This window comes from Mobula birostris, chromosome 2, assembly GCF_030028105.1.
Source record: "Mobula birostris isolate sMobBir1 chromosome 2, sMobBir1.hap1, whole genome shotgun sequence".
Classification (NCBI taxonomy): Eukaryota; Metazoa; Chordata; class Chondrichthyes; order Myliobatiformes; family Myliobatidae; genus Mobula; species Mobula birostris.
Window position 1 is genome coordinate 26474962 of NC_092371.1, and position 25502 is coordinate 26500463.

Here is a 25502-nt window from a genome sequence, read left to right on the forward strand (position 1 = left end):
GCAACATTTACAAGGTCAATTTGCAAAAATTAGGAGCTGGCAGCTGTTGAAATTACCCACCGTGGCTGTGCACACCAGCAAAGAAGACACCCAGTTCGCACAGATCTTCACAAACACAACCACCATGGCTGGCCGGCTATGCATGCGTGTTTATTCAGACATACCTCCAAGTGGGAACTGTGAACTAGCACACTTTGTTCAAATGCAATGAATGTTTCAATCTGAAACAAAAAGGTACTGCAGAAACCAGTGGCTTGTAGAATATATACCTTGCTAATGGCATTTTATTTTAATTCAGGTTAATAGATTTTGCCGTAGGTAAATAAGTGGTGATTAGTTCAACTGATGGTCAGTAACTGCTGAAAACATTTCAGCTGGTCAGTAGTTTTGCACTCTTTCTGTAAGAAAGGATGTGCTGACATTGGAGAGGGTCAAAAACAGGTTCACAAGAATGAAATGGTTAATAAATGAGGAGTGTTTGATGACTCTGGGCTTGTATTCACTGGAGTTTAAAAGAATGAGGGTGATCTCACTGAAACCTATCGGATATTGAAAGGTTTAGATAGAGTGGATGTGGAGAGGATGTTTCTAATAGTGGGAGAGTCTAGGACCAGATGGCACAATCTAACAATACAAGTATGTCCCTTTGGAACAGAGATGAGAAGGAATTTCTTTAGCCAGAGTGGTGAATCTGCAGAGGCCAAAACATTGGGTATACTTAAATCAGAGGTTGACAGGTTCTTGATTAGTAAGGGTTCAAAGCTTACAGGGAGAAGGCAAGAGAATGGGGTTGAGAGGGCCAATAAGTCAGGCACAACAGATCGAATGGCCCAATTCTGCTCCCATGTCTTATGGACAAAAGCTACAAAGAGCAGCACTGTTAATGTAGCAATGCCTGACTGCCTCTCCCAACAGAGTATCACACCCAGGAATACCAGGTAATACATGTTGTGGTACACAATCAAGTGTGCAAAGCCACTAAATTCTCTCCTTTTCCATCTTTATATTTTAAATGCAAAACAAAGAAATGAAAACTTTATTCAGGGAAAATATATGAAACATGAAAATCTAATACAAGACAAGCTGTGGAATCCAGCAAGTGCGACGGAAATCATACAGCAGCTGTAGCTATGGATCTGCATGTTAAAATATCCTCCTCTGATCCTTTGCCTTCAAACCACCAGAAGCTGGTGCTCAGATCCTGAACAGAGAAAGAAAATTGAGCATTACATAAAGCTGCCAGCAGTGTGTTGCTTGATTCTTTGAGGACAAATTTTTCCTGGGAAAGAAACATTCATTATCTTAACACCAAGCTCTCCTGCATTCCTTACATATATATGTTTAACTTTGGAGGACGGAGACAAATGGGATTGGCCATACTGATTAGGCAGCAGGCTAATGCACACTGTCCATTGTCATCTCAATATGTTCACTCCCCTTTTTGCCAATATGAATATTAAATTCCTCAGCGTTATCACATCAGCGAATCTGTCCTTCAGCAAGAAGGCACAACAGCACTTCTACTTTCTTACAAGTTTGTGTAGATTCCACGTCACCTAAAACTTCTATAGATACGCAGTGGAAAATATCCTAACTGGTTGCATCATGGCCTAGCATGGAACATTATGCCTAACAACAGAAAGTGACAGATACAGTCCAGTCCATCACATACAAAGCCTTCCCTACCACTGAGTACATCTACAAGGAGCACTGCCAAAAAAAAAGCAGCATCCCTCATCAAGGGCCCCCACCATCCAGGCCATGTTCTCCTCTTGCTGCTGCTGCCACCAGGAAGCAGGTGCTGGAGCAGTAGGCCCTACACCACCAGGTTCAGGAACAGTTATTGCCCTTCAACCTGAACCAGTGTGAATAACATCACTCACATCAACACTGAACTGATTCCACAACCCATGGACTTACTTTCAAGGACTCTGCAACTCACGTTCTCAGTATTATTGCACAGTTTGTCTTTTACACTTTGGTAATTTGTCAGTGTTCATGTGTAGCTTTTTTTTAATTGACTATTGTATTTCTTTGTTCTACTGTGAATGCCTGGAAGAAAATGACTCTCAAGACAGTATATGGTGACATATACTATACACATGTAGATACTAAATTTACTTTGAACTTATGAAGAACTAATTACTTTCCCAGATCTGATGAACTTGAAATGTTAACCCCATTTTTCTTACGGTTTTCCTTGGCCTGCTGAGTGTTTCCAGCATTTTCTACTTTTATATTAATAAAGATTTCTGAAATCTTGATTACTACAAAGCTTTCTGAAATGACAAAGATGGACTGGGTTGGGAAAAACACACTGAGTGACAGTAGGACCACCAAGGAAATAACAAGTGCAATGCACAAGGAATACCCCAGATAAAAGGTTAAACAGTTTGCAAATAATAAATAAAATGCGTGCAAGTGGAAAACCTGATCCCATGACAAGTGACTGTGGATTTGGCTGCAGTAAGTAAATGTGACACATGGAAAGATTTCCAACACCATGAGAGATAGGAAGCTGAATGGACAAAACCTACAGGAGAAGTCCCATACTAGCATAGGTCTCAGGGCTGGGTGGGAGATTAGGTCAGGGTCTGGTGCTGCACCGGGAGACATTGTGCAGCGTACTTACTGTGGATTCTTCAATTCAAGAACGGGAATCACCAACTGTACGTCTTTTGGAAAGAAAAGCATATCCGTTACAATCGCATCTGACCTTACCAGCCATGTGTTCCAGGCTGTAAGACCTCAAGCATTCTTTGGAGGATGGGAGGAATCAGCTTAAGTGGGAGCACCTCAAGACATACGTTTCTCCCTGCTCCTTCTTCCAAAGAGCTTAGTTCCTGCAGAGGTAGGGTTCCACTTCTACCCTCCAACACAACACTCCAGCACCCACTACTCAGTATCAGCCTGTGAAGTTCTAGCCAACATCTTGTTCACATATGCACTGCACAAAGGATGTCATGAGACAACAGAGAGACTGGTAACCTTATCTAATCCCAAACTCCAAAGTGTGCCCTCCCTATCTGACTGTATCAGGCTGTGATGAAACCAGAGCGTTGTAGGCTCAGCCAGCTCCATCACGGCCACAATGCTCCCCAACATCACGGACATCTTCAAAAGGCAGTGCCTGCACAGAGTGGCATCCATAATTAAGGACCCTTAGCATCTGGGCATGCCTTCTTCACATACCACCATTGGTGAGGAGGTACAGGTGCCCAAAGATCCATACTCAATGACTTAGGGACAGTTTCTTTCCCTTCGCCATCAGATTTCTGAATGGTCTACGAGTCCATGAACACAACTTCATTATCTTTTTTTGCACTATTTATTCCAATATTTATAGCAATTTTTGTGTCTTGGCACTGTAATTAAGTTTCACAATGTGCCAGTCAGTGATAATGAACCGTATTCTGTCTGAACACACAACCAACCTGCAGCCAAACAAAAATTATAGGTTCTTACGTGTGCACAGGTCTCGTCTAAGTAGTGATGGAAGGTTTATTTAGCTTCTTTATTGCAAACTCGACTTTAGTAACACTGAGGCGCTAGTCTCCTCTGAGAAGGTGACAGAGGTTGCCGTTAAAATACTTTTAAATTTAAACAGACCATTAATAATTCTTCTGAATATCTGGTTTCCTGAAATCCTTAGAGACTGTTCTTTAGTCGAGAATTATTTCCACATGGATACCTCGCAAACTTGGGCACAAGGACCAACATCTCCCGTCCCCCTCAATGGTGCTGCCTGAGCCCAAGATGTTGCTTTATAGGAAAGGTGCACGATGGTTTGAAGTGAATTCCAGAGAGAAATGAAGCAGCAATTAGGGCTGTCAATCAGTGCAGTTGTTACCTGTGCTTTTAATAGTGAAACTTCTTTTAAAGTGGTAAAATTCCCCTAAGAGATTAGGTACCTGCCTCACCAGAATGTCTGCAGGATTAATCTTCCACAGAGGTACCTTGGGGTGCTTCGACCATCAGCTGATAATAGAACCCAGGGGCTTGTATGGACTTCACGTGTTGTGCCAGGCCAAAGCTGACCCATTCACTCCTATTCAGAGCCAAGGAACTGTCCAGCAAGACCTAGCTCTGGCTGTAGCCAGTACATCGCCAACAACCTCAGTGATGGTGGGAAAGTATCTGGAGATGGGAACAACGGGATTAGAGTTTGGGGAAAAACTTTAATCCCGTCCTTGCTCAATGCTTATGGTGAGACCCATGCACCAATTGGGCTTTTGCCAAGTAAAAAGTGAAATATTATCTTTTCTATTATTAAATGTACAGTCAAAACTGATTGATCTTGTTCCTAACTTATGTCATAGTTGTTTAAAAGTCCTTCTCAGAATAATAATCAGGAGTTCTGCATGTTCCAAGTTATTTTACATCTAGGCTAATTCTCCTATTTAGTACTCAGGGAGTGATATATTTGTTGATACTGTTGTGTTCTTTTCTGCGAGGACGGCCTGGGGATTTGATGTTATCGTCACTGGTTTTTTCTGAGTTGGGGGCAGAGAACTTGATGTTATTGTTGCTGTGCTTCTTTCCTGCGAGGAGGGGGCTGGGGATTTGATGTTATCGTGGCTTTTATTTGCGGGGGGGGGGTGTTTTGGGGTTTGCGAGTTTTGGCTTTTTTTCTGTGTCAGGGGGAGGTGTGATGGCTTTTCTTTTCAACAACTCCCATGGTTTTTCAGTATTTCATGGCTATCTGAAGAAGACGAATATCAGAGTTGTTTTGTACCTGCGTACTTTGACAATAAAACGGACCTTTGAACTCTGGGCCTTTGGCCGCGATGCTGAGGGACACTGAGATGCCCCAGAAGGTTCCCTTTGTACCGCTTTGAAGAGGAGCTAGGAAGTCTCCTGAGTAGGGTTGATCCCTCAAGACACTTCTTGTCATACAGCTCCGGCTGTCAGGGTTTGATCCTGACCTTGGGTCTGTGTGCAGCTGCATGTGAGTTTGGTGCTGGCAGGTTAACTGATTGCTTTGTATTGCCTCAACAGTAGGTGGATGACACAATTATTTGGCAAAGACGAGCATGTAAGGGAAAGTAAGTTACAGGGAAATAACGGGAAATGGGATTGAGGGAAATACTTGGTACAGGCTTGATGGGCCTTTTACATTTGCAAGAAAATGCCAATGTAATATTATCTGAAATCAGCAAAACAGTGTTTTGAACTCTGATATCACAGTACGACTCCCAACATTACTATGGAGCTGTGGAACACAGCACATCTAAAGCAAAGCAGCCAGTTCATCAACTATCCTTTCCAATCAAAGAATACATCCAAATACATCCACCCTCTCCTGGCACTGAAAAACCCACCATTCACAAAAAAAATCTACAAAATATGCTAACTATTTAAGCCAAAAGAACGGATGAGGGACTGCAAATTCTGAGATTGTGGCCAATAACCTCCATTACAAATATTGCCTTGATGTTAAGAGCAGTTATTAATGTATATCAAAAACATTTGGGAGTCAAATTTCTTTAAAGATTAAATTATCAACAATTTACATGTAATGCATGGTAGCAATTTCAACAGGCCTTGGGTTACCAATCAAGTTTTAATTTCCAATGAGGTAAAACTAATATTCCCTTGCTTACTCACAGAATTCCAAAAGGATAAGACCACATATAATGTGGGTGTAAATGGGCTGAGATCTAATGTAGGGGAACCTTGCAATCCATGACAATAGCACATCTAGTTTATTGGGCTTATGTGGGCCTGGTGCCTATCCCTCCATCTCATCTGGTGACGAGCTACAGGTGAGGCCAATTTACAAAGGGAAACTATTGGCATTTTCCATTATGCAAAAGTTTGTACACATTTAGTGTATCTGTTGCACGCAGGTTACTCTTAACAGCAAATAATTTTGGAATCTCACCCTGAGATACAAACATTGTGGATCCCTCCCTCACCATTAATAATGAAAACAGTCCAGAGGCTGAGATTGCTCTGGGACAGTGGGTATCTGCAGAAAGGCATCAATGGTACTCACCCCTTCTTAATCCTGGGTTTCAGCTCCTCCGCTGCATTACGCAGGAATATATAATTTTTCTTCTGTGGGTTAAAATATTCATGACCCTGAGAAGAGTCATCATGTAATTGATTAGTCATTTTAAATAGTAACAGCAAAGTCTCTGAGAGTGAATGCAACTGATGTACAGTCAATAATCTGCTGGACCAGTACATGCCCATTATAACTAATCTCACAGCTATCGAAAGCAAAGGTATTGGCCCTTCTATCAACTATCATAACTCAATACGGTAATTTTACTTCTGAGTCAAAGTTTGAGAGTTCAAGTTTAAGTCTTGCACCCGATACCTCAGCACCAAAGCTCCGCTGTGGTATCGAAACGGAGCTCAGCTGTCAAAGTGTTGCATTTTTCAGAAGTTGTTGAATAGTTTCTTTTTGTTTTCTGTTTGTCTTTTTGAATGGATGGACAAGATCCCAAGGTGTTTTTTCTTTACTTGAACAGGGTAGCTAATGCTTATGTCCTGGCCAACATTTTTCTCTCAACCACCATCATTAAAGCAGATTATTTGGTTACTACCAAATCGATTTTGCGGCACCCATCACCAACAAACTCACTGCTGCCTTTTATACATTTCAACAGTGATTATGTTTCGGGCCTCAGGGCATGGATTTTAAATTCGTAAAATTATAAAAGGGGATGTGTGGAAGAATTCAAACCTAGGATCTACAGTTTGTAAAGGCAACAGAAACACATTCAATCTGTGCCTTCAAAAAGAGAATCGGGAAAACACTTGAAAATGATTTGCAGCGCTAGGGCAAAGAATTGAGGAGTGTTACTGAGCCACCAGGCCCAGGATCCCACAAACTGTAGTAGTTACAAACCTTAACCTCTACGTTATTAAATGCTTGCTGTTGTTCTCCCAAAATCTTTACAATCAGATCAATAAATATTATAGTTATTAAATTAAACAAAAAGGTGAAAATACTAAATCAAAATTAGTCTAGAAGTTTGAAGAGAAAGGTTGACTATACAAAGTCCTGGATCAAAAGCTTTGGACTAAAAAGGTATTTTTGAAGTTCTAAATGTCGATGTTTCCCACATCAGGATTAAACTCCCCAGGACTACCTTGATATCTGAGACACATTCAGTGCACATAACAGACACAACTCTGGCCTCCCGGTCTTCCTACATGTAGCAGGAAACCTGTTTTCAGTGCTCCAAAAAGTGTGAATCATGGCATAATCCAGGTACGCAATGGTCATGTATCACTACTGCCCTCAATGAAACTGCATGATGTTTCTCTCATGGATCGGTCCGCTTACTTGACAAGAAAAGTGTTCTCTGGATTTCATCTCCTATCTGTGCTAACAACGCCCCAAGGCGGTGCAAATATAGAATGTGCTCTCACATAAGTGACAAGTCAACAAGAAGTCCCACTCCTGGTTGCTATATAATGTCTTGTATTATGCACATAAAGCAAGAGATGAACATAGGGAAATCTTGGCCCAGACTGTTCCCAATCAGAAGCTAAATTTAACATGAAGCTTGCATGGGAGAATGATCTGAGATTCCAGAGGTTAATTCCCCCTCATCCTACCGGAATCTGCTCTCCTCCAGAGCTGAGCCAACAGTATTACCGTGAGGCAGTATGGTAGCGTAGTGGTTAGTGCAATCACTATACAGCGCTAGCTATAAGATCGGGGTTCAATTCTCACTGATGTCTGTAAGGAGTTTGTACATTCTCCCCGTGACTCTGTAGGTTTCCTCCAGATGCTCCAGTTTCCTCCCACATTTCAAATATGTACATTAGTGTGAGTGAACTGTGAGCATGCTATGTTTGTGCCGCAAGTATAGCAACACTTGCAGGCTACTCCTTGCTGATTTGATTTGACGTTGACAAATGAAGCTAAATTTTATTTTTATTTTTACAGACTCAAGTTACTTGGTAAAAGTGTCCACCTTACTCACCAGTTACTCTTGCCCAGATAACCCCACTGAGGACAGGGCTTTGTACTTACTTTTGACCAGTCATAACTTGACGAATACGCGAAGATGTTGCCATTGTTGTTGAAACAGCAGGCGGCGATTTGCTGGTCAAGCTGCTCTGATGTTTTCAGTTTTGTGCGAGCATCTTTGTCCCAAAAACTGAACCTGCCATCAGATCCCACAGTGGCGAGAGTGCCATGTATTGGATGGAACGCAATTCCATTCACCTGAGAGAGAAAGAGGGGAGTTCTAAGGCAACTTAAGATACTCAGCATCAAATTAACAGCAAGTTGATAACAACTTGTTCGTCCTGGGATTTCATAATGGAATCCGAGTGGCTTCTAAATTCAACGACCTGATGGCGCCCAGGGAGTGCAGCATATTAACTACTGGGAACAGGTTGTTATTTAGGAACAAAAGAACTAACTGCTGGAGGGACTCAGTGGGGCAAGCAGTATCTGTGGGGTGGGGGAGGGGGAGAAATGTTGACGCTTGGGTCAAGAGAGTGGAGAGGGAAAATAGACGGTATACAGAGGGTAGGGGAGGAGTGAGACCAGTGCCTCACAAATACGGTTAAGTTTCCAGATATGGTTAATTTCTGAATAGCAACTAAAATTGATAAACACTGCCATATGATTTGAAAATACATATGAACTTTAACCCTTCATAGTCATAGTCATACTTTATTGATCCCGGGGGAAATTGGTTAAATCTGAAGATAATCTGAATACATCTGAAGGTAAACCAGTAACAACTTGCATTTAAACTGAATGTAATGAAATGTCTGAGGGAAATAAACATTTGTCACTGGAATCATAGAATTATACAAATGAATCTCAGGGCAGTATATGGTGACATATATGTACTTTGCTAGTCAGGGTAAGAATAGGATGCTATGGCAGTTGAATGTGTGACCGGGGAATCGGCACAAGGAGAAGGGTTTCAGATTTGTGGATCAATGGGATCTCTTCTGGGGAAGATATCACCTGTAAAAAAAACAGGATAGGTTACATCTAAACTTGAAGGGACCAATATCCTTGCAGGCAGATTCACTTGTGCTGCTGGGGAGGGTTTAAATTAGTCTCGCAGAGGAGTGGAACCGCAGCGACTGGTCAGAGGACGGAGCATTTGGTGTAAAGATAGTAACAGTATGTCGAGAGATTGTGAGGAAGAACTGAGCATAATTGCAGTGGATGGGTTGAAATGTGTCTATCTTAATGTATGAAGCAACAGGAACAAGGATGATAAATTTAGAACATGGGTCAGTATGTGGAACTACTTACAGAGACCTGACTGCCACAAGGGCAGGGATGGCTGATGGATATTCTGGGATTTAAATGAGAGACAGCAGAAGGAAAAAGAGATGGAGGAGAGGTATTGCTAATCAGGGACAATATCACAGCAGAAAGGGAGGATACTGTGGAGGACTGCCCACTGAGTCAGTGTGGGCGGAGGTCAGAAAGGGGAAGGGAGCCATCACTCTATTGATAGTATTTGATAGATGACCCCCCCCCCCCACCGGATGGCAACAGAGGCGTTGAAAAGCAGATCAGAAGGTTGATTTTGGAAAGATGATAAAGTAACAGGGTTGTTGCTATGGCTGAATTCAACTTCTCTCAAAAACTGAATGACACCTCCTAAAGTATAAAATGTTTAGATGCGATGGAATTTGTTAGGTGTCCAGGAAGGATTCCTGATATGAGAAAACCTGCAGACGCTGGAGATCCAAAGCAACACACACAAAATGCTGGAGGAACTCAGCAGGCCAGGCAGCATCTATGGAAAAGAATAAACAGTCGACATTTTGGGACTGGAAATGAAGAGAAGTCAACATAAGAAGGTGGGGGGGCGGGAAGGAAAAAATTAGGTGCTGGGTGAAACTGGAAGAGGGGTAGGAGGTGAAGAAAAGAGCTGAGAAGTTGATTGGTGAAATGGATAAAGGGCTGGGGAAGGGAGAAATCAGATAGGGGAGGACAGAAGATCATAGAAGAAAGGGAAGAGGGAGGAGCACCAGAGGGAGGTGATGGACAGGTAAGCAGATAAAGTGAGAGAGGGAAGCGGGAATGGGGAAGGAGAAGGGGGGCACAATCACCGCAAGTTTGAGAAATTGATGTTCATGCCACCAGGTTAGAGGCTACCCAGACGGAGTACAAGGTATTGCTCCTCCAACCTGAATGTGGTCTCATCGAGGCAGTACAGGTGGTCATGGACTGACATGTCAGAAAGGAAATGGCAAGGAGAAGTGACATGGGTGGCCACCGAGAGTGCCCACCTTTTCTGGCAGATAGAGTGCAGGCACTCGGTGAAGCGGTCTCCCAATCTTCGTCGGGTCTCACTGATACACAGGAGGCCACACCAGGAGCACTGGATACAATAGATGATTCCCAATAGATTTGCAGGTGAAATGTCGCCTCACCTGGAAGGGCTGTTTGGGACCCTGAATAGTAGTGAGGGAGGAGGTGTAGGGACATGTGTGGCACTTAACCTTGTAAGTGGAACAGGTACCAGGAGGGAGATTAGTGGGGAAGGATGGGTGGACCAGGGAGTTATTGCTGTGGAAGGCGGAAAGTGGGGTGAGGGGAGGGAAAGATGTGTTTGGTGGTGGGATCCCATTGGAGCTGGCTGAAGTTACGGAGAATCGTGCTGGATGCAGAGAATAGTGGGATGGTACAGTGAACTCTTTGCAGTTACCTGGTTTTCTGCATTAATTGCTCATAAAATGTGGTCTGATCTTCATCTAAGTCACAATAATACTATGCAAACACAAAATGCCTAAGCTAATAACCCACAAACAATTGTTCTTCTTCTCGTCAATGCTGAGTACACCATTTAAACAATCACAGTCTAGGTTCAAAAAGTATGGTGAACCCCTGGGGTAATGCCTTCTACAAAAGCTATTTGGAGTTGGGTGTTCCAATCAATGATTGGAGGTGTGGATAGTACAGGTGTATTGCCCTATATAAAAAAACACACAAAGTCAGGTTACTGACAGAGCCTGCTCTTATCCAGAAAGATCTGTTTATGTGCACCATGCCTTGATCAAAATGACTTTCAGAGGATCATAGAAGAATTGTAGAGATGCATGAAGCTGGAAAAGGCTGCAAAAGCATTTCTAAAGACCTGAGCACTCAACAGTCCACAGTAAGAGAAATTGTCTCCAAATGGAGGAAATTCAGTACTGTTGCGACTGTCCCCAGGAGTGGGCATCCTGCAAAGATCACACCAAGAACACAACGTGCAATGCTGAAGGAAGTGGAAAAGAAAGTAATTGCAAAAGGGTTTACAAACCTTTTCTTGTAACTGTATACACTACTTCAAAGCACATTTTCCTCATTAATAATCCTGTTACAACTCAAGTTTAAGTACTATCTGCCATTAACAAATCAATATACTTGTCAATCTACACTTTGTCAAAGTTAATTCTGTCCCTGATTATTGTTTCCCACCTCCAAAGTCAAACTGAGCAGCCTGTTGCTACAAGGTTTATGCCTACACCATTTTATGAACAAAAGTATAACACTGGAAGTTTTCTTGTCCTCAGGCACCTATACATACTGGAAAGAATATAGCAAGGATTATGTTAGATTAATTGGCTACTGTAAATTACCTCAGTGCACATTAAATGGCAGAAAGAATAAAGAGAATCAATAAGAGAGTCCAAATTGTAGGATTGCAGGGAATAAGGAGCAGTGGGAATGAGAATGAACTACTGGAAGTTAGCAGAGGCCTGATGGGCCAAATGGGCCTCCTTCTCAGTCATAAAAGTAAGCTCCTACAATTTCCCTAGCAATCCAAGGTGCATTCCACTGAGACCAGTAGTATCTGGTACACCTTTCTAGTATTACCCTTCTATCAAATTTTAGCTCATCTATAATCTCAACTACGTCGTCCTTTGCTGAGACTGCTTGCTAAAGAGATGTAAAGCATTCATTTGGTCTCTCAGCCACATGCCCTGTGTCTCCATGAGCAGAGTTCTGGATCGATTTCACCCCCCTACCTGATCGCATGCCTGCAGTATGTTTGCTGCTGATAGTTTCTCAGGCTTATTGTGCTTCTCTTATCCCCTTCTTTACTTCTCCTCTGAATTTTCTGTAATCAGCTTAGACTCACATTAAAACACGCCCTTTTCCACATTTACTCTTTTCTTCCGGTAATTCATGGAACTCTGCTATTAATCGCACTTCACTTCTCCCTCTTAAGTGTATCTAAAAAACAAGCTGGAATATCTCCATATTAAAGGCCCCCCCCCCCGTTTAATTATGATTTTGCCTTTAAACTTCTGATCCCTCAATTGGTTGTAAATAAACTGAGTTAAGTAACTGGATGTACAGTGAGTGGAAGCACTGATAACCACGGTCAGACGGTCAAGTACCTGAGTTTATGTCAGACCAAGTTGATGACTTCTTCCAGCAAATTCACAAGGCAAGATGAACAAACAGTACATTACTCACAGCATAGATATCTTGAGGCCCAGATGTGTTGGTTGTTCCGTTAGATCGATGGCATTTGAAAGTGAAGTTGTCTTTTGCACTAATTTTTATGAAGAAGCAAGAGTTATTAAACAGGTAGCTCAACCGGGAGAAGAAGAAATGGTGAAAGAGCAGGGTCACTTACGGGTTGGGAGGATTTATATAATGAATGGCTACTCGTCCTTCAATGCTTCCAAGTGCAAATCCCGTTGGCTTGTTCTGTTTGTCCTTGAAGATGGCAACACACCGATGCTGAAAAAGATTGGTGTGTTGATGCAGTTTAGTGTATAGGAGGGAAGATGCATTTTGGGATCCCGTACATAACCTTCCTCCATTAATATCCTTTTGCAAGCTGAATCAGGGAAAGATTGGGCTCAGACCCAATCACAACCAAATCTGAACTCTCTGTTGGTTGTATAAGACAGTGAGAATTGACAAAACATTTGACTCATCGAATACCGCCAAGCACTTATACCCAACTATTTAGTAAATGGAAAAAAAAATTGTAATCCGAGTACACTTGTATACTTACATAAAACTTCAGTTGAATTTGCACAAATTTAAAGTTTGTCTTATAAAAAAGACTAATACTATAAGACCCAATTCCAGATTTTGGGTCTAGAAAAAGAGATATTGGGTCTATAGTATCAGGCACGGGAGGGAAAACTTGAATTTAATTAGTACATTTCATGCGCACGGGTTGCGTCACAACACATTAAGGTCTACAAAGTACTTTTTTGAAATGTAGTGACTAATTTGACACTGGAAATGCAGCAAGGCAATTGTCTTTAAAAGGAGCAGTGTAAAAAGAACCAGGTACTTGGCCAGGCAGCAGCCAGCAGCCAGCACTGGTGCATCATCTTCAACAGCAATGTGGAACTGTCCCTACTGTACTGGGGGGATGGTCTCTGTAATTCACCTGAAATGAAGGTTCCTTGAGTGATGTAACACTTCTGTGATGAAAAAATTCAAACGTGGCATTCTGAGTCAGATGCAATATAATGGATATTGTAAATTGTCAAAAAAAATCATAAATCAAACTTGTAAAGGGAAGGTAACACCTAACAATTTCACATAGCAGTGCACAAGGTGAGTGGGCACCTGGGCATGTCTAAATTACTGACCACAAGGCCAGGATTCCCTCCATAGGCAATGTTCTCTTTCTGCTGCTACTGCCGCTGTACCTGGTGCTTCAGGGGAGAGTCTATCCTCTTGAACTCGGATGGCTGGTTCTCGAGCTGGTAAACGATTAGACCTCTTTCTGCTGTGGCAACTACAGCCATGGGGTACAACTGTCAATTAAAACAAGAAAGACGTAAGCGATCGTGCATGCCCAGCTGAGTAATGTGATTAACAAATTGAGACATCTTGCCAAAATATCATGTAATTGAAATTGGTTTATTATTAAAAACAGATCAGATAATTACACAATGCTTTGAGGTAGAACAAGGTAAAACAATGAAGTGTAACAGCTATAGAGAAAGTGCAGTGCAGGTAAATAGTAAGGTGCAAGGTCATAATGAGGTAGAATATGAGATCAAGAGTCCATCTTGTCATGCTACAGAACCATTAAATAAGCCTTGTAACAGTGGGGTAAAGCTGAATCTGAAGCTGGCAGGACATGCTTTCAGGCTTTTGTATTTTCTACCTGATGAAAGGAAGCAGAAGAGAACGTCTGGGGTAGGTGAGGTCTCTCATTATGTTGGCTGCTTTACCATGGAGGGGAAGCTGATTTCCGTGCTGAGCCGTATCCACAACTCTCTCCAGTTTCTTGCAGTCATGTGCAGAGCAGTTGCCGTACCAAGACGTGATGCACCCAGACAGGATGCTTTCTGTGGTGCATCAATAAATATTGTGAGGGCTGATGGTGACATTTCAAATCTCTTTAATCTCCTGAGGAAGTAGAGGTGTTGGTGAGCTTTTTGGCCATGTGGTTGGACCAGGACAGGCCACTGATGATGTTTACTCCCAGCAACATGAAACTCTCAACCTCAACACGACTGATAAAAAATGGACCAAGTTCACTGCCCCTCGTCCCTTACACATGATGACCTTGCTGTATTATTACCCTAAATGCTGTAACAATATCTGAGAAAGAGCACTTTGAACAAATATTACACAGCAGCACATTGGATGGCACCATCAAAGTTGCATTTCCTTCCCCACCATCACACTTTGTATAACAAAGATGGTTGGGGTTGCTCAAGGTTAATTACCCCAGCAGGGGCTCCTCAGGACAGTGTTCTCTGCCCATTCATTTTCTGATGCCTCCATAATCTTCACCTCGGCCAAAATTCACCAAGGAAAGAAACCAAACATTTGTGATAAAAGTTTTTAACTTGCACGTCTGAGCTTGGTCCTGTCCAAAACAAATTACAGTAACTCAAAGGGACAAGGTGAGCAAGGAGGACTAAAATATGCCCTTTCCAATAGGATACCTAGCAGACAACTAGCTGGATGTTTGCAGACAATAGTCAGCCATATCTGAAGGAAGGAGACAGAGCACGTAGTAGCATGGTGTTACAACAATGACAGCAAAATAAAAGAGCTGGTCATTGACTTCAGGAAGCAGGGTGGAGCCTGTTTTTTTTTAAATCAATATTGCTGAGGTAGAGATGGTTGAGCTTCAAGTTCCTAGGTAGAAGCATCACCAAGAGCTTGTCCTGTTCCAATCATGTATATGCTATAGCCACGAAAGCCTACCTGCACCTCTACTTCCTCAGAGGCCAAGGAATTCAGCAAGTCCTTGTTAACTCTCACCACCTTTTATAGATGCACCACTTGATATGGCAAATGCTCTGCATGTGACGACAAGAAATTGCAGAGAGTTGTGGACATCTCAGAGCACGCCTCATAAAACAGCCCCCTCTTCACTGACTTCAGCTACACTTCTCGCTGCCTCGGAAAAACAGCCAACATAATCAAAGATCTCACCCACCCCAGACATTCTCTTTTCCTCCCCCCCCCCCATTGGGAAGAAAATACAAAAGCCTGATACACTACCTAGCTCGAGGACGATAGATTCTACCCCTCTGCTATGAGACCACTGAATGGGCCACATGTACAAGATGGACCCTTGATCTCACAATTTACTTATTGTACCTTATTGTCTGCCTATTCTGCAGTTTCTCTGTAACGATAACACTTCTTTTTGTGTTCTATTGTTGCCTTTCTGGTGTACTACCTTGATGTACTTATGTTGTAAAATGATCAGTATGGATGGCTTGCAAAACAAAGTTTATTTTTACTGTGTCTTGGTACGTGTGTGTGTGTGTGTGTGTGTGTGTGTGTGTGTGTGTGTGAGATGATAATAATAACCCAATTAGCAGATCACATGCAAGAGCTCAAGATGATGATTTCCTAATGTCTACTCAAGGACAACTGGGGATGGGAAATAGGTACTGGTGTCTTCACATCACCAATTCCGTGAATAAATATTAAAGAAATATGGCAGCATTGTTTGAAATTTATTCACCTACCACATCAGCACAGTAACATCTCTCAGGCAACTGCAACGTCAGCATAGGATTTGGAGAACGTGTGTCCCAGAACTGAAATACAAGGGAAATAATTCAGTATTTCTGCCCTAAACAGCCTGTTCACCACCAGAACATGTCAAAAGCCTTCTGACATTGTGATCTTCAACCTGACTTTGCCTTGTTTCATTGAAAACCTTTTAAATGGATGATTATTCAAATTTAATCCCTGGAAATCAATTTTCCGACCTTGGTCCAGATAAGGACGAAGATCCTGCAAGTCCCACTCATCATAATCTAGAAACATTCCCGACAGTAAAAAAAAAGAAGCAAGCTTGCTCTGACTATAAGAGCAGCATTAGGCCATTCGGCCCATCAAGTCCACTCCACCATTTCATCATGGCCCATTTATTATCCCTCTCAACTCCATTCTCCTGCAACCTCTGACACCCTTACGATCCAGAACGTATCAACCTCCACTTAAATATTCCCAATAACTTGGTTCCAAAACTATCTGTGGCAATGAATTCCTCAACTCTGTTTTAAAGGGACATCCTTCTATTCTGAATCTGTGCCCTCTGGTCCTAGACACTCCCACTACAGGAAACATCCTCTCCACTTCCACTCTAAGTACACCCTTCAATATTTGATAGGTTTCAATGGGATCCCACCCTCATTTTTCTAAACTCCAGTGAATACAGACCCAGGGCCAACAAGTGCTCCTCAAGCATTAATCCTTAAATTCCCAAGATCACTTTTCTTAGCCTCCTTTATAACTTCTCCAACATCCTTTCTTAGCTAAAGGGCCCAAAGCTGCTCACAATACTCCAAGTTGTCTGACCAATGCCTTATAAACCCTCAGCATTACATCCTTGCTTTTATATTCTATTGCATTCATTTTGAGAGAACTAGAATATAATCCTACTAGAAAACACCACTTTAGTTCCTTCATTGTCACTCTGCTGGAATCCCTAACTCCCCAACAATACAGCACAGTCTCAGGGACTTGCCGCAATTGAAGGCCGCCACCACCTCCTCCAGTGTGATCACAAATGTCTGATCTTTCCAGTGAACACCGTGCTGCAGGAACTGAATATCAGCAAACTCAAGGCAGTCATACCTTTAACGTCTTGTCCCAGCTTCCTGTCATCACGCAACTGTAGTTAGGTGCTTTGATCCAGTGGACAGTTTTAATAGGAGCATCGTGCTGTGATCCAAACACATCATTACTTTCTCTGCATTGCTCAATCGGTCTCACACAATAGGATCTTGCCCATGTCGTGCAACCACTTTCAATTTATGCAAACATGCTCAAAGATGAAATTGGAATGGAGATAACACATAGCCTATGTCATAATTTCACATTTCAGCCTTTTCTCCAGATTCCTTGATATAATCAATGTTTTAATTCAACCACAGTAATATTTTTTGGGAGAGAAGAGGTACAGGTGTTGATTTTTACTGCTATTTGTGTGAATAGTGTTTTCACCCCTAAATGGTTACATTCCTATCTTAAGACCTTCTCTACTGTAAAGATGAAGCCACACTCCGGTTGGAGGAACAACACCTTACATTCCGTCTGGGTAGCCTCCAACCTAATGGCATGAACACTGACTTCTCAAACTTCCACTAATGCCCCACCTCCCCCTTGTACCCCATCCGTTATTTATTTATATACACACATTCTTTTTCTCTCCATCCTTTTTCTCCCTCTGTCCCTCTCACCATACCCCTTGCCCATCCTCTGGGCTTCCCCCCTCCCCCTTCTCTTTCTCCCTGGGCCTCCTGTCCCATGATCCTCTCGTATCCCTTTTGCCAATCACCTGTCCAGCTCTTGGCTCCATCCCTCCCCCTCCTGTCTTCTCCTATCATTTCTAATCTCCCCCTCCCCCTCCCTCTTTCAAATCTCTTACTAGCTCTTCTTTCAGTTAGTCCTGACGAAGGGTCTCAGCCCAAAACGTCGACTGTACCTCTTCCTAGAGATACTGCCTGGGCCTGTTGCGTTCACCAGCAACTTCGATGTGTGTTGCTTGAATTTCCAGCATCTGCAGAATTCCTCATGTTTGCGTTAAGACCAAGACAGTTTGTTTTCTGCTGTTAACATTTTATATTTTTTGTTTGGATTAAAACTCACCTCTCTAAACTCTATGAGGAAGAAAAAAACCAATGTGGCTTAATTTAACTCTATATCGCTTAATTCACTCCAAGTCAATACTATTGATTACAACTTGAACACTGTGAAAGTGCAGATGTCACCAAAAAGATTTCCAGGTTAAATTGACTTTTGGGCAAAGATATTGATACACTTATGCACATTATGCAATGGCACAGGATACTCTGAATACATCTTTTGGCAGTGCCACTCCGCATGAATCCCACTTCCCAGAATGGTACATGAAAATGGCATGAAGAGATTTTTCTGAGTATTTTTCTTTATGGGATTAGACCTTTATTCTGTTCTACCACGCAGAGCTCTTTCCCTACAATATCCTACAACCCGGCATGATACTGCACTGCAGTCATACATACAGATGCCAGTCTGATTCACACCCACGTCGTTTCAATAATGGAGACACAAGGGACTGCAGATACCAGAGGAACACACAGACCAGCTGGAGGACCTCGGTGGGAGAGGCAGCATCCAGGGAGGGAAATGGCTGTTTTGGGTTGAGATCTTTAACCAGATGCTTTGGCTTCAGAAATTTTGAAAAGAAATAAATATGATCCAAACTGAGAGGTTCATTCACTTTCTGTGGGCCTGGTTCTGAACACGTTCATTTGTGGAGGTGCTGAATATCTGATTTCTTACTTACTTGTGCAATCTGTATCGCCTGGTTGCTGTTGAGGTCCCACATCTTTGCAGTTTTATCACATGATGCTGTGACCACTTTGCTGCCATCCTTAAGGAGGTATAAATCAGGGTTAAAACAGACATGCCAGGGATGTGAGTAGCTCTTAACACACCACAGTACAATGAAAATGCATTGCAACATAGTTCACATAAAGCTGTTCCCACTGCGTGGACATTTTAGATACAAGGACAGGTACTTGACAACTGCATCACCTTGAGCTATTTTGACTAAGGTTTCTGGAAACAATCTTCTACCACAAGCACCGAGAGCTGCACAAAAAACCTCCACCACAGATGGCCTGGTGTGACCGTAAGAAACTGAAGAGAGTTGTGGACACAGCTCAGCCCATCACGGAAAACAGCCTCCCCTTTAGGAACTTTGTCTACACTTTTTGCTGCCTCAGTAAAGCAGCCAGCATAATCAAAAACCCCACCTACTTGGACTTTCTCTCTTCTCTCCTCTGCAATTGGGAAGATGATAACAAAAAAGCCTGAAGCCCCATACCACCAGGCTCAAGGACGGCTTCTAATCCGCTGTTTTAAGACTATTTAATAGTTCCCTGGTGCAATAAATTGGACTGTTAAACTCACAATCTACCTTGTTAGGAACTTGCAACTTTGTGTTCAGCTGCATTGTACTTTCCCTGCAGCCATACACTTCATTCTACAATGTTATTGTTTTGACTTGTTGTACCTCGATACACTTTCTGATGATCTGATTTGTATGAACAGTAAGCAAGATCAGCTTTTCGCTGTGCTGCAATACAAGCGACGATTAAAAAAAAAACAGCAATTCCCAAACTCTTGGGATTAGAGGGAAGGTTCTCCATTTGAATTGGAGGTAGTACATAACTTGCTGTTCAGTGAAGTTGCACTCAATGAAGCAGTGGCCCTAACACAAGAGCACTGCAAATCCAAGACAAGACGGAGCAGGACAGTGCTGATAATCTTCCCTTGCACATAGTACCCTTGGCAGAGATGCTGGCTCCAGGAAGAGCTAGTGTAATGCAGACAGTAGCTGATGAAGAGAGTGGATGTTTTGAGATTGGGATGCATGTTGGGGTGCCCTGGGTTTGGTGTTGTGCTTCTCAATTTGTAACTGTCGTCAGCCAGAATATCAAATTACATTACACACTACTGACTTGCGTCTTGAACACTTTCAAGTTTCAGATTATCTTTGGAAAATATGGCTGCTGCAGGTCATTAGCAAACACCAACATGCATCACTGTATACTTCCCACATTCAGTTTGCCGATTTTTTTGGCTTCAATGCCTGGTATCATTTTCATGTTCTGTTGCAGTAATCATGTAGATTTAAATATAATGTATTGCCTGTTTAGTGGTCCCTTATCAGAACTTTCGAAGGACATGCCACCACCTCCATCCAACCTCACCATTATTTTATCAAAAAGAGTTCAACTATTATTTTTAACCAAGTGCTTTTTTTTCTGACCAAATCATTGATAAACCCTATTTTGTCCAGGATTCTTCACCAACACTTTCCTATTAGGGGAAAGAGCGTTTAAAGAGGGTGATAAGATTTGTATCTTCCAGACATCTGACCTGCGTTCAGTCCTATGTCCAATGAGATGGTTTCCACTCTCACTTGGCAGAGCAGAGTGAAGCAGAAAGTTCTTGTCATGTAGGAAACACAGCTCATTAAAAGACAGCACTTTTAAAAATAGTAACAGCATAAGTAGCCTCGGCCACAAAACAGCTAACAGGAAGTTGTGCATCTACAAACCAGGACTGACTAAACATGTGTGATACGAATGCGTCATGGCCCACATAACAAATGACAAGTTAAAACTAGGGTGCTAATTAGCCTCAACCATACGTTTCCTGTCACCTATCCTGCTTCAGTAATTGGGAAGAACTGTTTTCCTCACCCAAAACCTACTTTCTCCACAACCCTTCAATTAGCTCTGCAGTGACTGGTTGCATTTCAGCAAGGTATGGAGGCTCTGAAAAGCAAGAGGCTGCAGAGGGCTATACACCAAGGCAGCTCCATCACAAGCCTCGTCACCATCAAGGGCATCTTTGAGAGGCGGTGCCACAAGGCGGCACCATCCATCGCTAAGGGCCCTCACCGTCTGGGGCAGGCCTCTTCTCGCTTGTACCATTGGAGAGATACAGCGGCCTGAAGACCCACAAATAATTCAGGAACAGCTTCATTCCTGCCATCATCAGATTTCTGAATGGTTCCTGCACCATTCACAACAGCACCTCACTATTCCTTTTGTTTTTGCATTATATTTTGTAATTTATAGCACTTTTATGTGTTTGCACTGTACTACTGCTGCAAGACAACAAATTTCATGTCCTATAAACACTGATAATGAACCTGCTAGCGAGGAGGGAGAAGAGAGTATAGGAAATTTCCTAACAGTTTTCCAGATTAGAACCTCTATTCAAAGATGCAGAGCAAAAGAAATTTGCAGTGAAAAAGTAAGTTAATAAATCGACTTACATCACTCCAACAGACGTCCAACACAGGACCCGTGTGCATCTGCTGGGCCTTTGGAACAGTTTGCCCATTATCCTGAATCTCCCAGCAACGCACCTTGCAAAATATAAACAGAGTTCAATAGTGGCAATAATTATGATGGTCCATCAACTTAAGCTCGAACAACAGAAAGCATTGATCCTTGAAATAACTGGCATGGGGGGGGGGGTGTTATTTCTGTCTGGGATAAACAGCTCACGAAGAACCAATGAACTAGAAACGAATTGAAGTTGTATGAGACATTGAACTCGGAGTATTGTGTACAATTCTGGTCACCTACCTACAGGGAAAATATCAATAAGATTGAAAGAGTATGGGAAAAACTTACCAGGATGTTGTCAGGACTTGAGGTCCTGAGTTAGAAAGGTTGAGTAAGTGAGGAGAGCTGGAGAATGAAGGGAGATCTTATAGAGGTATACAAAATTATGGACAGGGTAAATGCAAGCAGGCTTTTTTCACTGAGATTGGTCACACTACAACTAGAGCTCATGGGTTAAGCGTGAAAGGTGCTTGTTCTTAGCCCCCTGCTCTATTCGCTTTACAATTACGACCACATGGTTAAGCAGAGCTCCAATGCCATATTTAAGTTTGCTGAAGACATCACTGTTATTGGCTGAATAAAACATGGTAAAGAATCAGCATAAATGAGGGAGGTCCAAAATCTGGCTGAGTGGTGGCACAACAACCTCTTACTCTTATTTAATTTAACTATTTAATGTATATATTAAAATATAATCCAGAAGACCAAGAGCCAGTCCTCACTGGGGATCAGAGGTGGAGAGAGTCAGCAACCGTAAATTACTATGTTAAAAATTTTTGGACCTTTCCTGGGCTCAGAACACAAGAGCAATTATGAAGAAAGCATGGCAGTGCCTCTAATCCCTAGGTATTTGCGAAGAGTCAGCATGACATCAATAACTTTGATTTGCTTCTATAGATGTCTGGTGGAGAATATTTTAACCGGCTGTATCATAGTCTATTATGGAAACACCAATGCCCTTGAACAGAAATTCCTATAAAAAGTAGTCGATACAGCCCAGTCCATCCTCCCCACCAATGACCACATTTACATGGAGCATTATCACAGGAAAGCAGCATCAATCATCAGGGACACCCACCACCCAGGCCATGCTCTCTTCTCACTGCTGCCATCAGGAAGGAGGTACAAGAGCCTCAGCACTCACACCACCAGGTTCAGGAACAGTTATTACCCCTCAACCATCAGGCTCCAGCGCCAGACGGGTTTAACTTCACTTGCCCTATCATTGGACTGTTCCACAAACTATGGACTGACTTTCAAGGACCCTTCATCTCATGTTCTCAATATTTATTTTCTTTCTTTTTGTATTTGCACATTTTGTCGTCTTTTGCACACTGGTTGTCCACCCTGTGACTGGTCTTTCATTGATTCGATTACAGTTACTGGATTTATTGAATATACTCATTTAAAAAAATGAATCTCAGGGTTATATATGGTGCCACTCATGTACTTTGATGATAAATTTACCTTGAACTTTGAAAACACGGAAGATTCCGCAAAAAGCCAAAATGTTAACTGAATTGGACAAATACCAACGACGTCCCTGTTGATATAAGTGATCCCAACAGTGGATATATAGAATCATGTAGATTATTTACTGGTCAATCCTTTTTATGCTGATTATATTTAAGAATGCACAAGAGCAAAGGGAATTAATGATAAGGCATAGAGTGAGATACTGTATTTCCTTCTGGTGCTGTGCTCTCAGGGCCGGGTGATAGCCCTCCATGTAACAGGCTGCAGACGGCACCTGACCTTGTTATTAGAGAATAATTCTGCCTTAGGCAGCTCCATCTGTATTTGGCCGGAATCTGCCTGCAGTTATGCATGCCCTTTTCAAACATTGATGTGTGCAGTGATTAATCAATCTGGCATCACTGTTTAGTTCATGCAAAACTCTAAGACTGGAAATTGGCACAAAGCATAAAACAGCTGATGATTAGACATCACTTGTCACAGTCTTTTAAGAAACAAAACATAGAAAGATAAAAAGTTCAAAGTAAAATTTATTATCAGAGTGCATACATGTCACCATATACAACCCTGAGGTTCTTTTCCTGTGGGCATACTTAGCAAATCTGAGGAACTGTAACTGTAAACAGGATCAATGAATAACAAACTATGCAAAATGCAAATATAAATACCAATAAATAACAAGCATGAAATAACAAGATAAAGCGTCCTTAAAGTGAGACCATGTAGGAACACCAGAAATAGAATGAGTGTAACTATCCCTTTTGTTCAAGAGCCTGATGGTTGAGGGGTAGTAACTGTTCTTGAACCTGGTGGTGTGAGTCCTGAGGCACCTGTACCTTCTACCTGATGGCAGCAGCAAGAAAAGAGCATGGCCTGGGTTGTGAGGATCTTTGATGATAGATGCTGCTTTCCTACAGCAACGTTTCATGTCGATGTGCTCAATGGTTGGGAGGGTTTTACCTGTGATGTACTGGGCCGAATCCACTACCTTTTGGACTCAATGGTATTGGTGTACCCAAACCAGGCCGTAACGCAGCCAGTCAGTACATATCTATAGTTGTTTGCCAAGGTTTCTGATGACATACCGAATCTCTGTAGACTTTGAGACTCTTGTGCATGATTAAGTTAAATCAGCATATACACGATTGACTGGCAAATTAATCTACATACTCCTGAGGCGATAAAATGATGACTGGAAATACACACTGAATTGCTAGTCTGTTGAGGAAGAAGAAACACAATGAAGTCACTTAGCCTTAAGAGTCTTTCCAACAACCATGACCAAACTCAGGTCAGATCCGTATCTCTCAATATAACTGTACCCATTTTGGGCTTGACGTGCGTCATTCCAAGTTTCTCCAAACGTTAGCCTTGAATGTCCTAGTCGCATTATAATGAGTGTGTTCCTTCATTCTAGTTAAATCAGTGTAACCAGTAAACAATTGCCATCCACAGGACCGTATTTTTAAATCAGATGCCAGGAGCCATTGCTCCTCCTAGACACAGTCAACCCAGAAATAAATTGAGGCATGGTACTAAAATTCCTCAAGTTGCCGGGATTGGTATCTGTGCATCCTGTGACCAAGACCTCAATTTGAACACTATTATATTTTCTGTAATTATAAACGTTGCAAAATCCCAATAAATTGCCCTAATTTAGTTATGAGTTATATTAGTCATGAGGAACAGGGCTTATTTGGCACTTGTTGCTTTGTCGGTTGGTATGTTGCGTTTTGTGTTGTTTTGCCGGGCATGGTGGGCATACTATGTTGGCATCGCGACACTTTTGTGGTATCATATAACCATAAACAATTACAGCATGGAAACAGGCTATCTCAGCCCTTGAAGTCTGTGCCGAACTCTTACTCTCACCTAGTCCCACCGACCTGCACTCAGCCCATAACCCTCCATTCCTTTCCTGTCCATATAGCTGCCCAGTTTAACTTTAAACGACAGCGTCGAACCTGCCTCGACCACTTCTGCTGGAAGCTCGTTCCACACAGCCACCACTTTCTGAGTAAAGAAGTTCCCCCTCATGTTACCCCTAAATTTTTCCCCTTTAACTCTCAACTCACGTCCTCTTGTTTGAATCTCCCCCACTCTCAATGGAAAAAGCCTATCCACATCAACTCTATCTATCCCTCTCATAATTTTAAATACCTCTATCAAGTCCCCCCTCAACCTTCTATGTTCCAAAGAATAAAGACCCAACTTGTTCAACCTTTCTCTGTAACTTAGGTGATGAAACCCTGGTAACATTCTAGTAAATCTTCTATTTTGTTGACACCCTTCCTCTAATTCGGTGACCAAAACTGTACACAATACTCCAAATTTGGCCTCACCAATGCCTCGTACAATTTCAACATTACATCCCAACTCCTATACTCAATGCTCTGATTTATAAAGGCCAGCATACCAAAAGCTTTCTTCACCACCCTATCCACATGAGATTCCACCTTCAGGGAACTATGCACCACTATTCCTAGATCCCTCTGTTCTACTGCATTTTTCAATGCCCTACCATTTACCATGTATGTCCTATTTTCATTAGTCCTACCAAAGTGTAGCACCTCACACTTATCAGCATTAAACTCCATCTGTCATCTTTCAGCCCACTCTTCTAACTGGCCATCTCTAAGAATACGTTCCATCACTTGTCAAACTCACAGGCCGATAATTGCTAGGTTTACTCTTAGAACCCTTTTTAAACAATGGAACAA

At 42.2% G+C, this 25502-nt stretch overlaps 1 protein-coding gene across 1 annotated transcript in view; it reads right to left on the minus strand.

The window, feature by feature from the left end:
• Positions 1-1021: 1021 nt before the first annotated feature.
• rae1 (ribonucleic acid export 1) overlaps positions 1022-25502 on the minus strand; it is a 30579-nt gene continuing 6098 nt past the window's right edge. The window contains exons 4-13 of the mRNA XM_072239032.1: positions 21231-21323; positions 18723-18809; positions 17030-17116; positions 15913-15984; positions 13618-13725; positions 12579-12685; positions 12416-12494; positions 7997-8191; positions 5999-6084; positions 1022-1201 (exon numbers count right to left, since the gene is read on the minus strand). Of these exons, the coding sequence (XP_072095133.1) occupies positions 1195-1201; positions 5999-6084; positions 7997-8191; positions 12416-12494; positions 12579-12685; positions 13618-13725; positions 15913-15984; positions 17030-17116; positions 18723-18809; positions 21231-21323 (921 nt within the window). The 3' untranslated portion in view covers positions 1022-1194. The remainder of the gene's footprint in view (positions 1202-5998; positions 6085-7996; positions 8192-12415; positions 12495-12578; positions 12686-13617; positions 13726-15912; positions 15985-17029; positions 17117-18722; positions 18810-21230; positions 21324-25502) is intronic.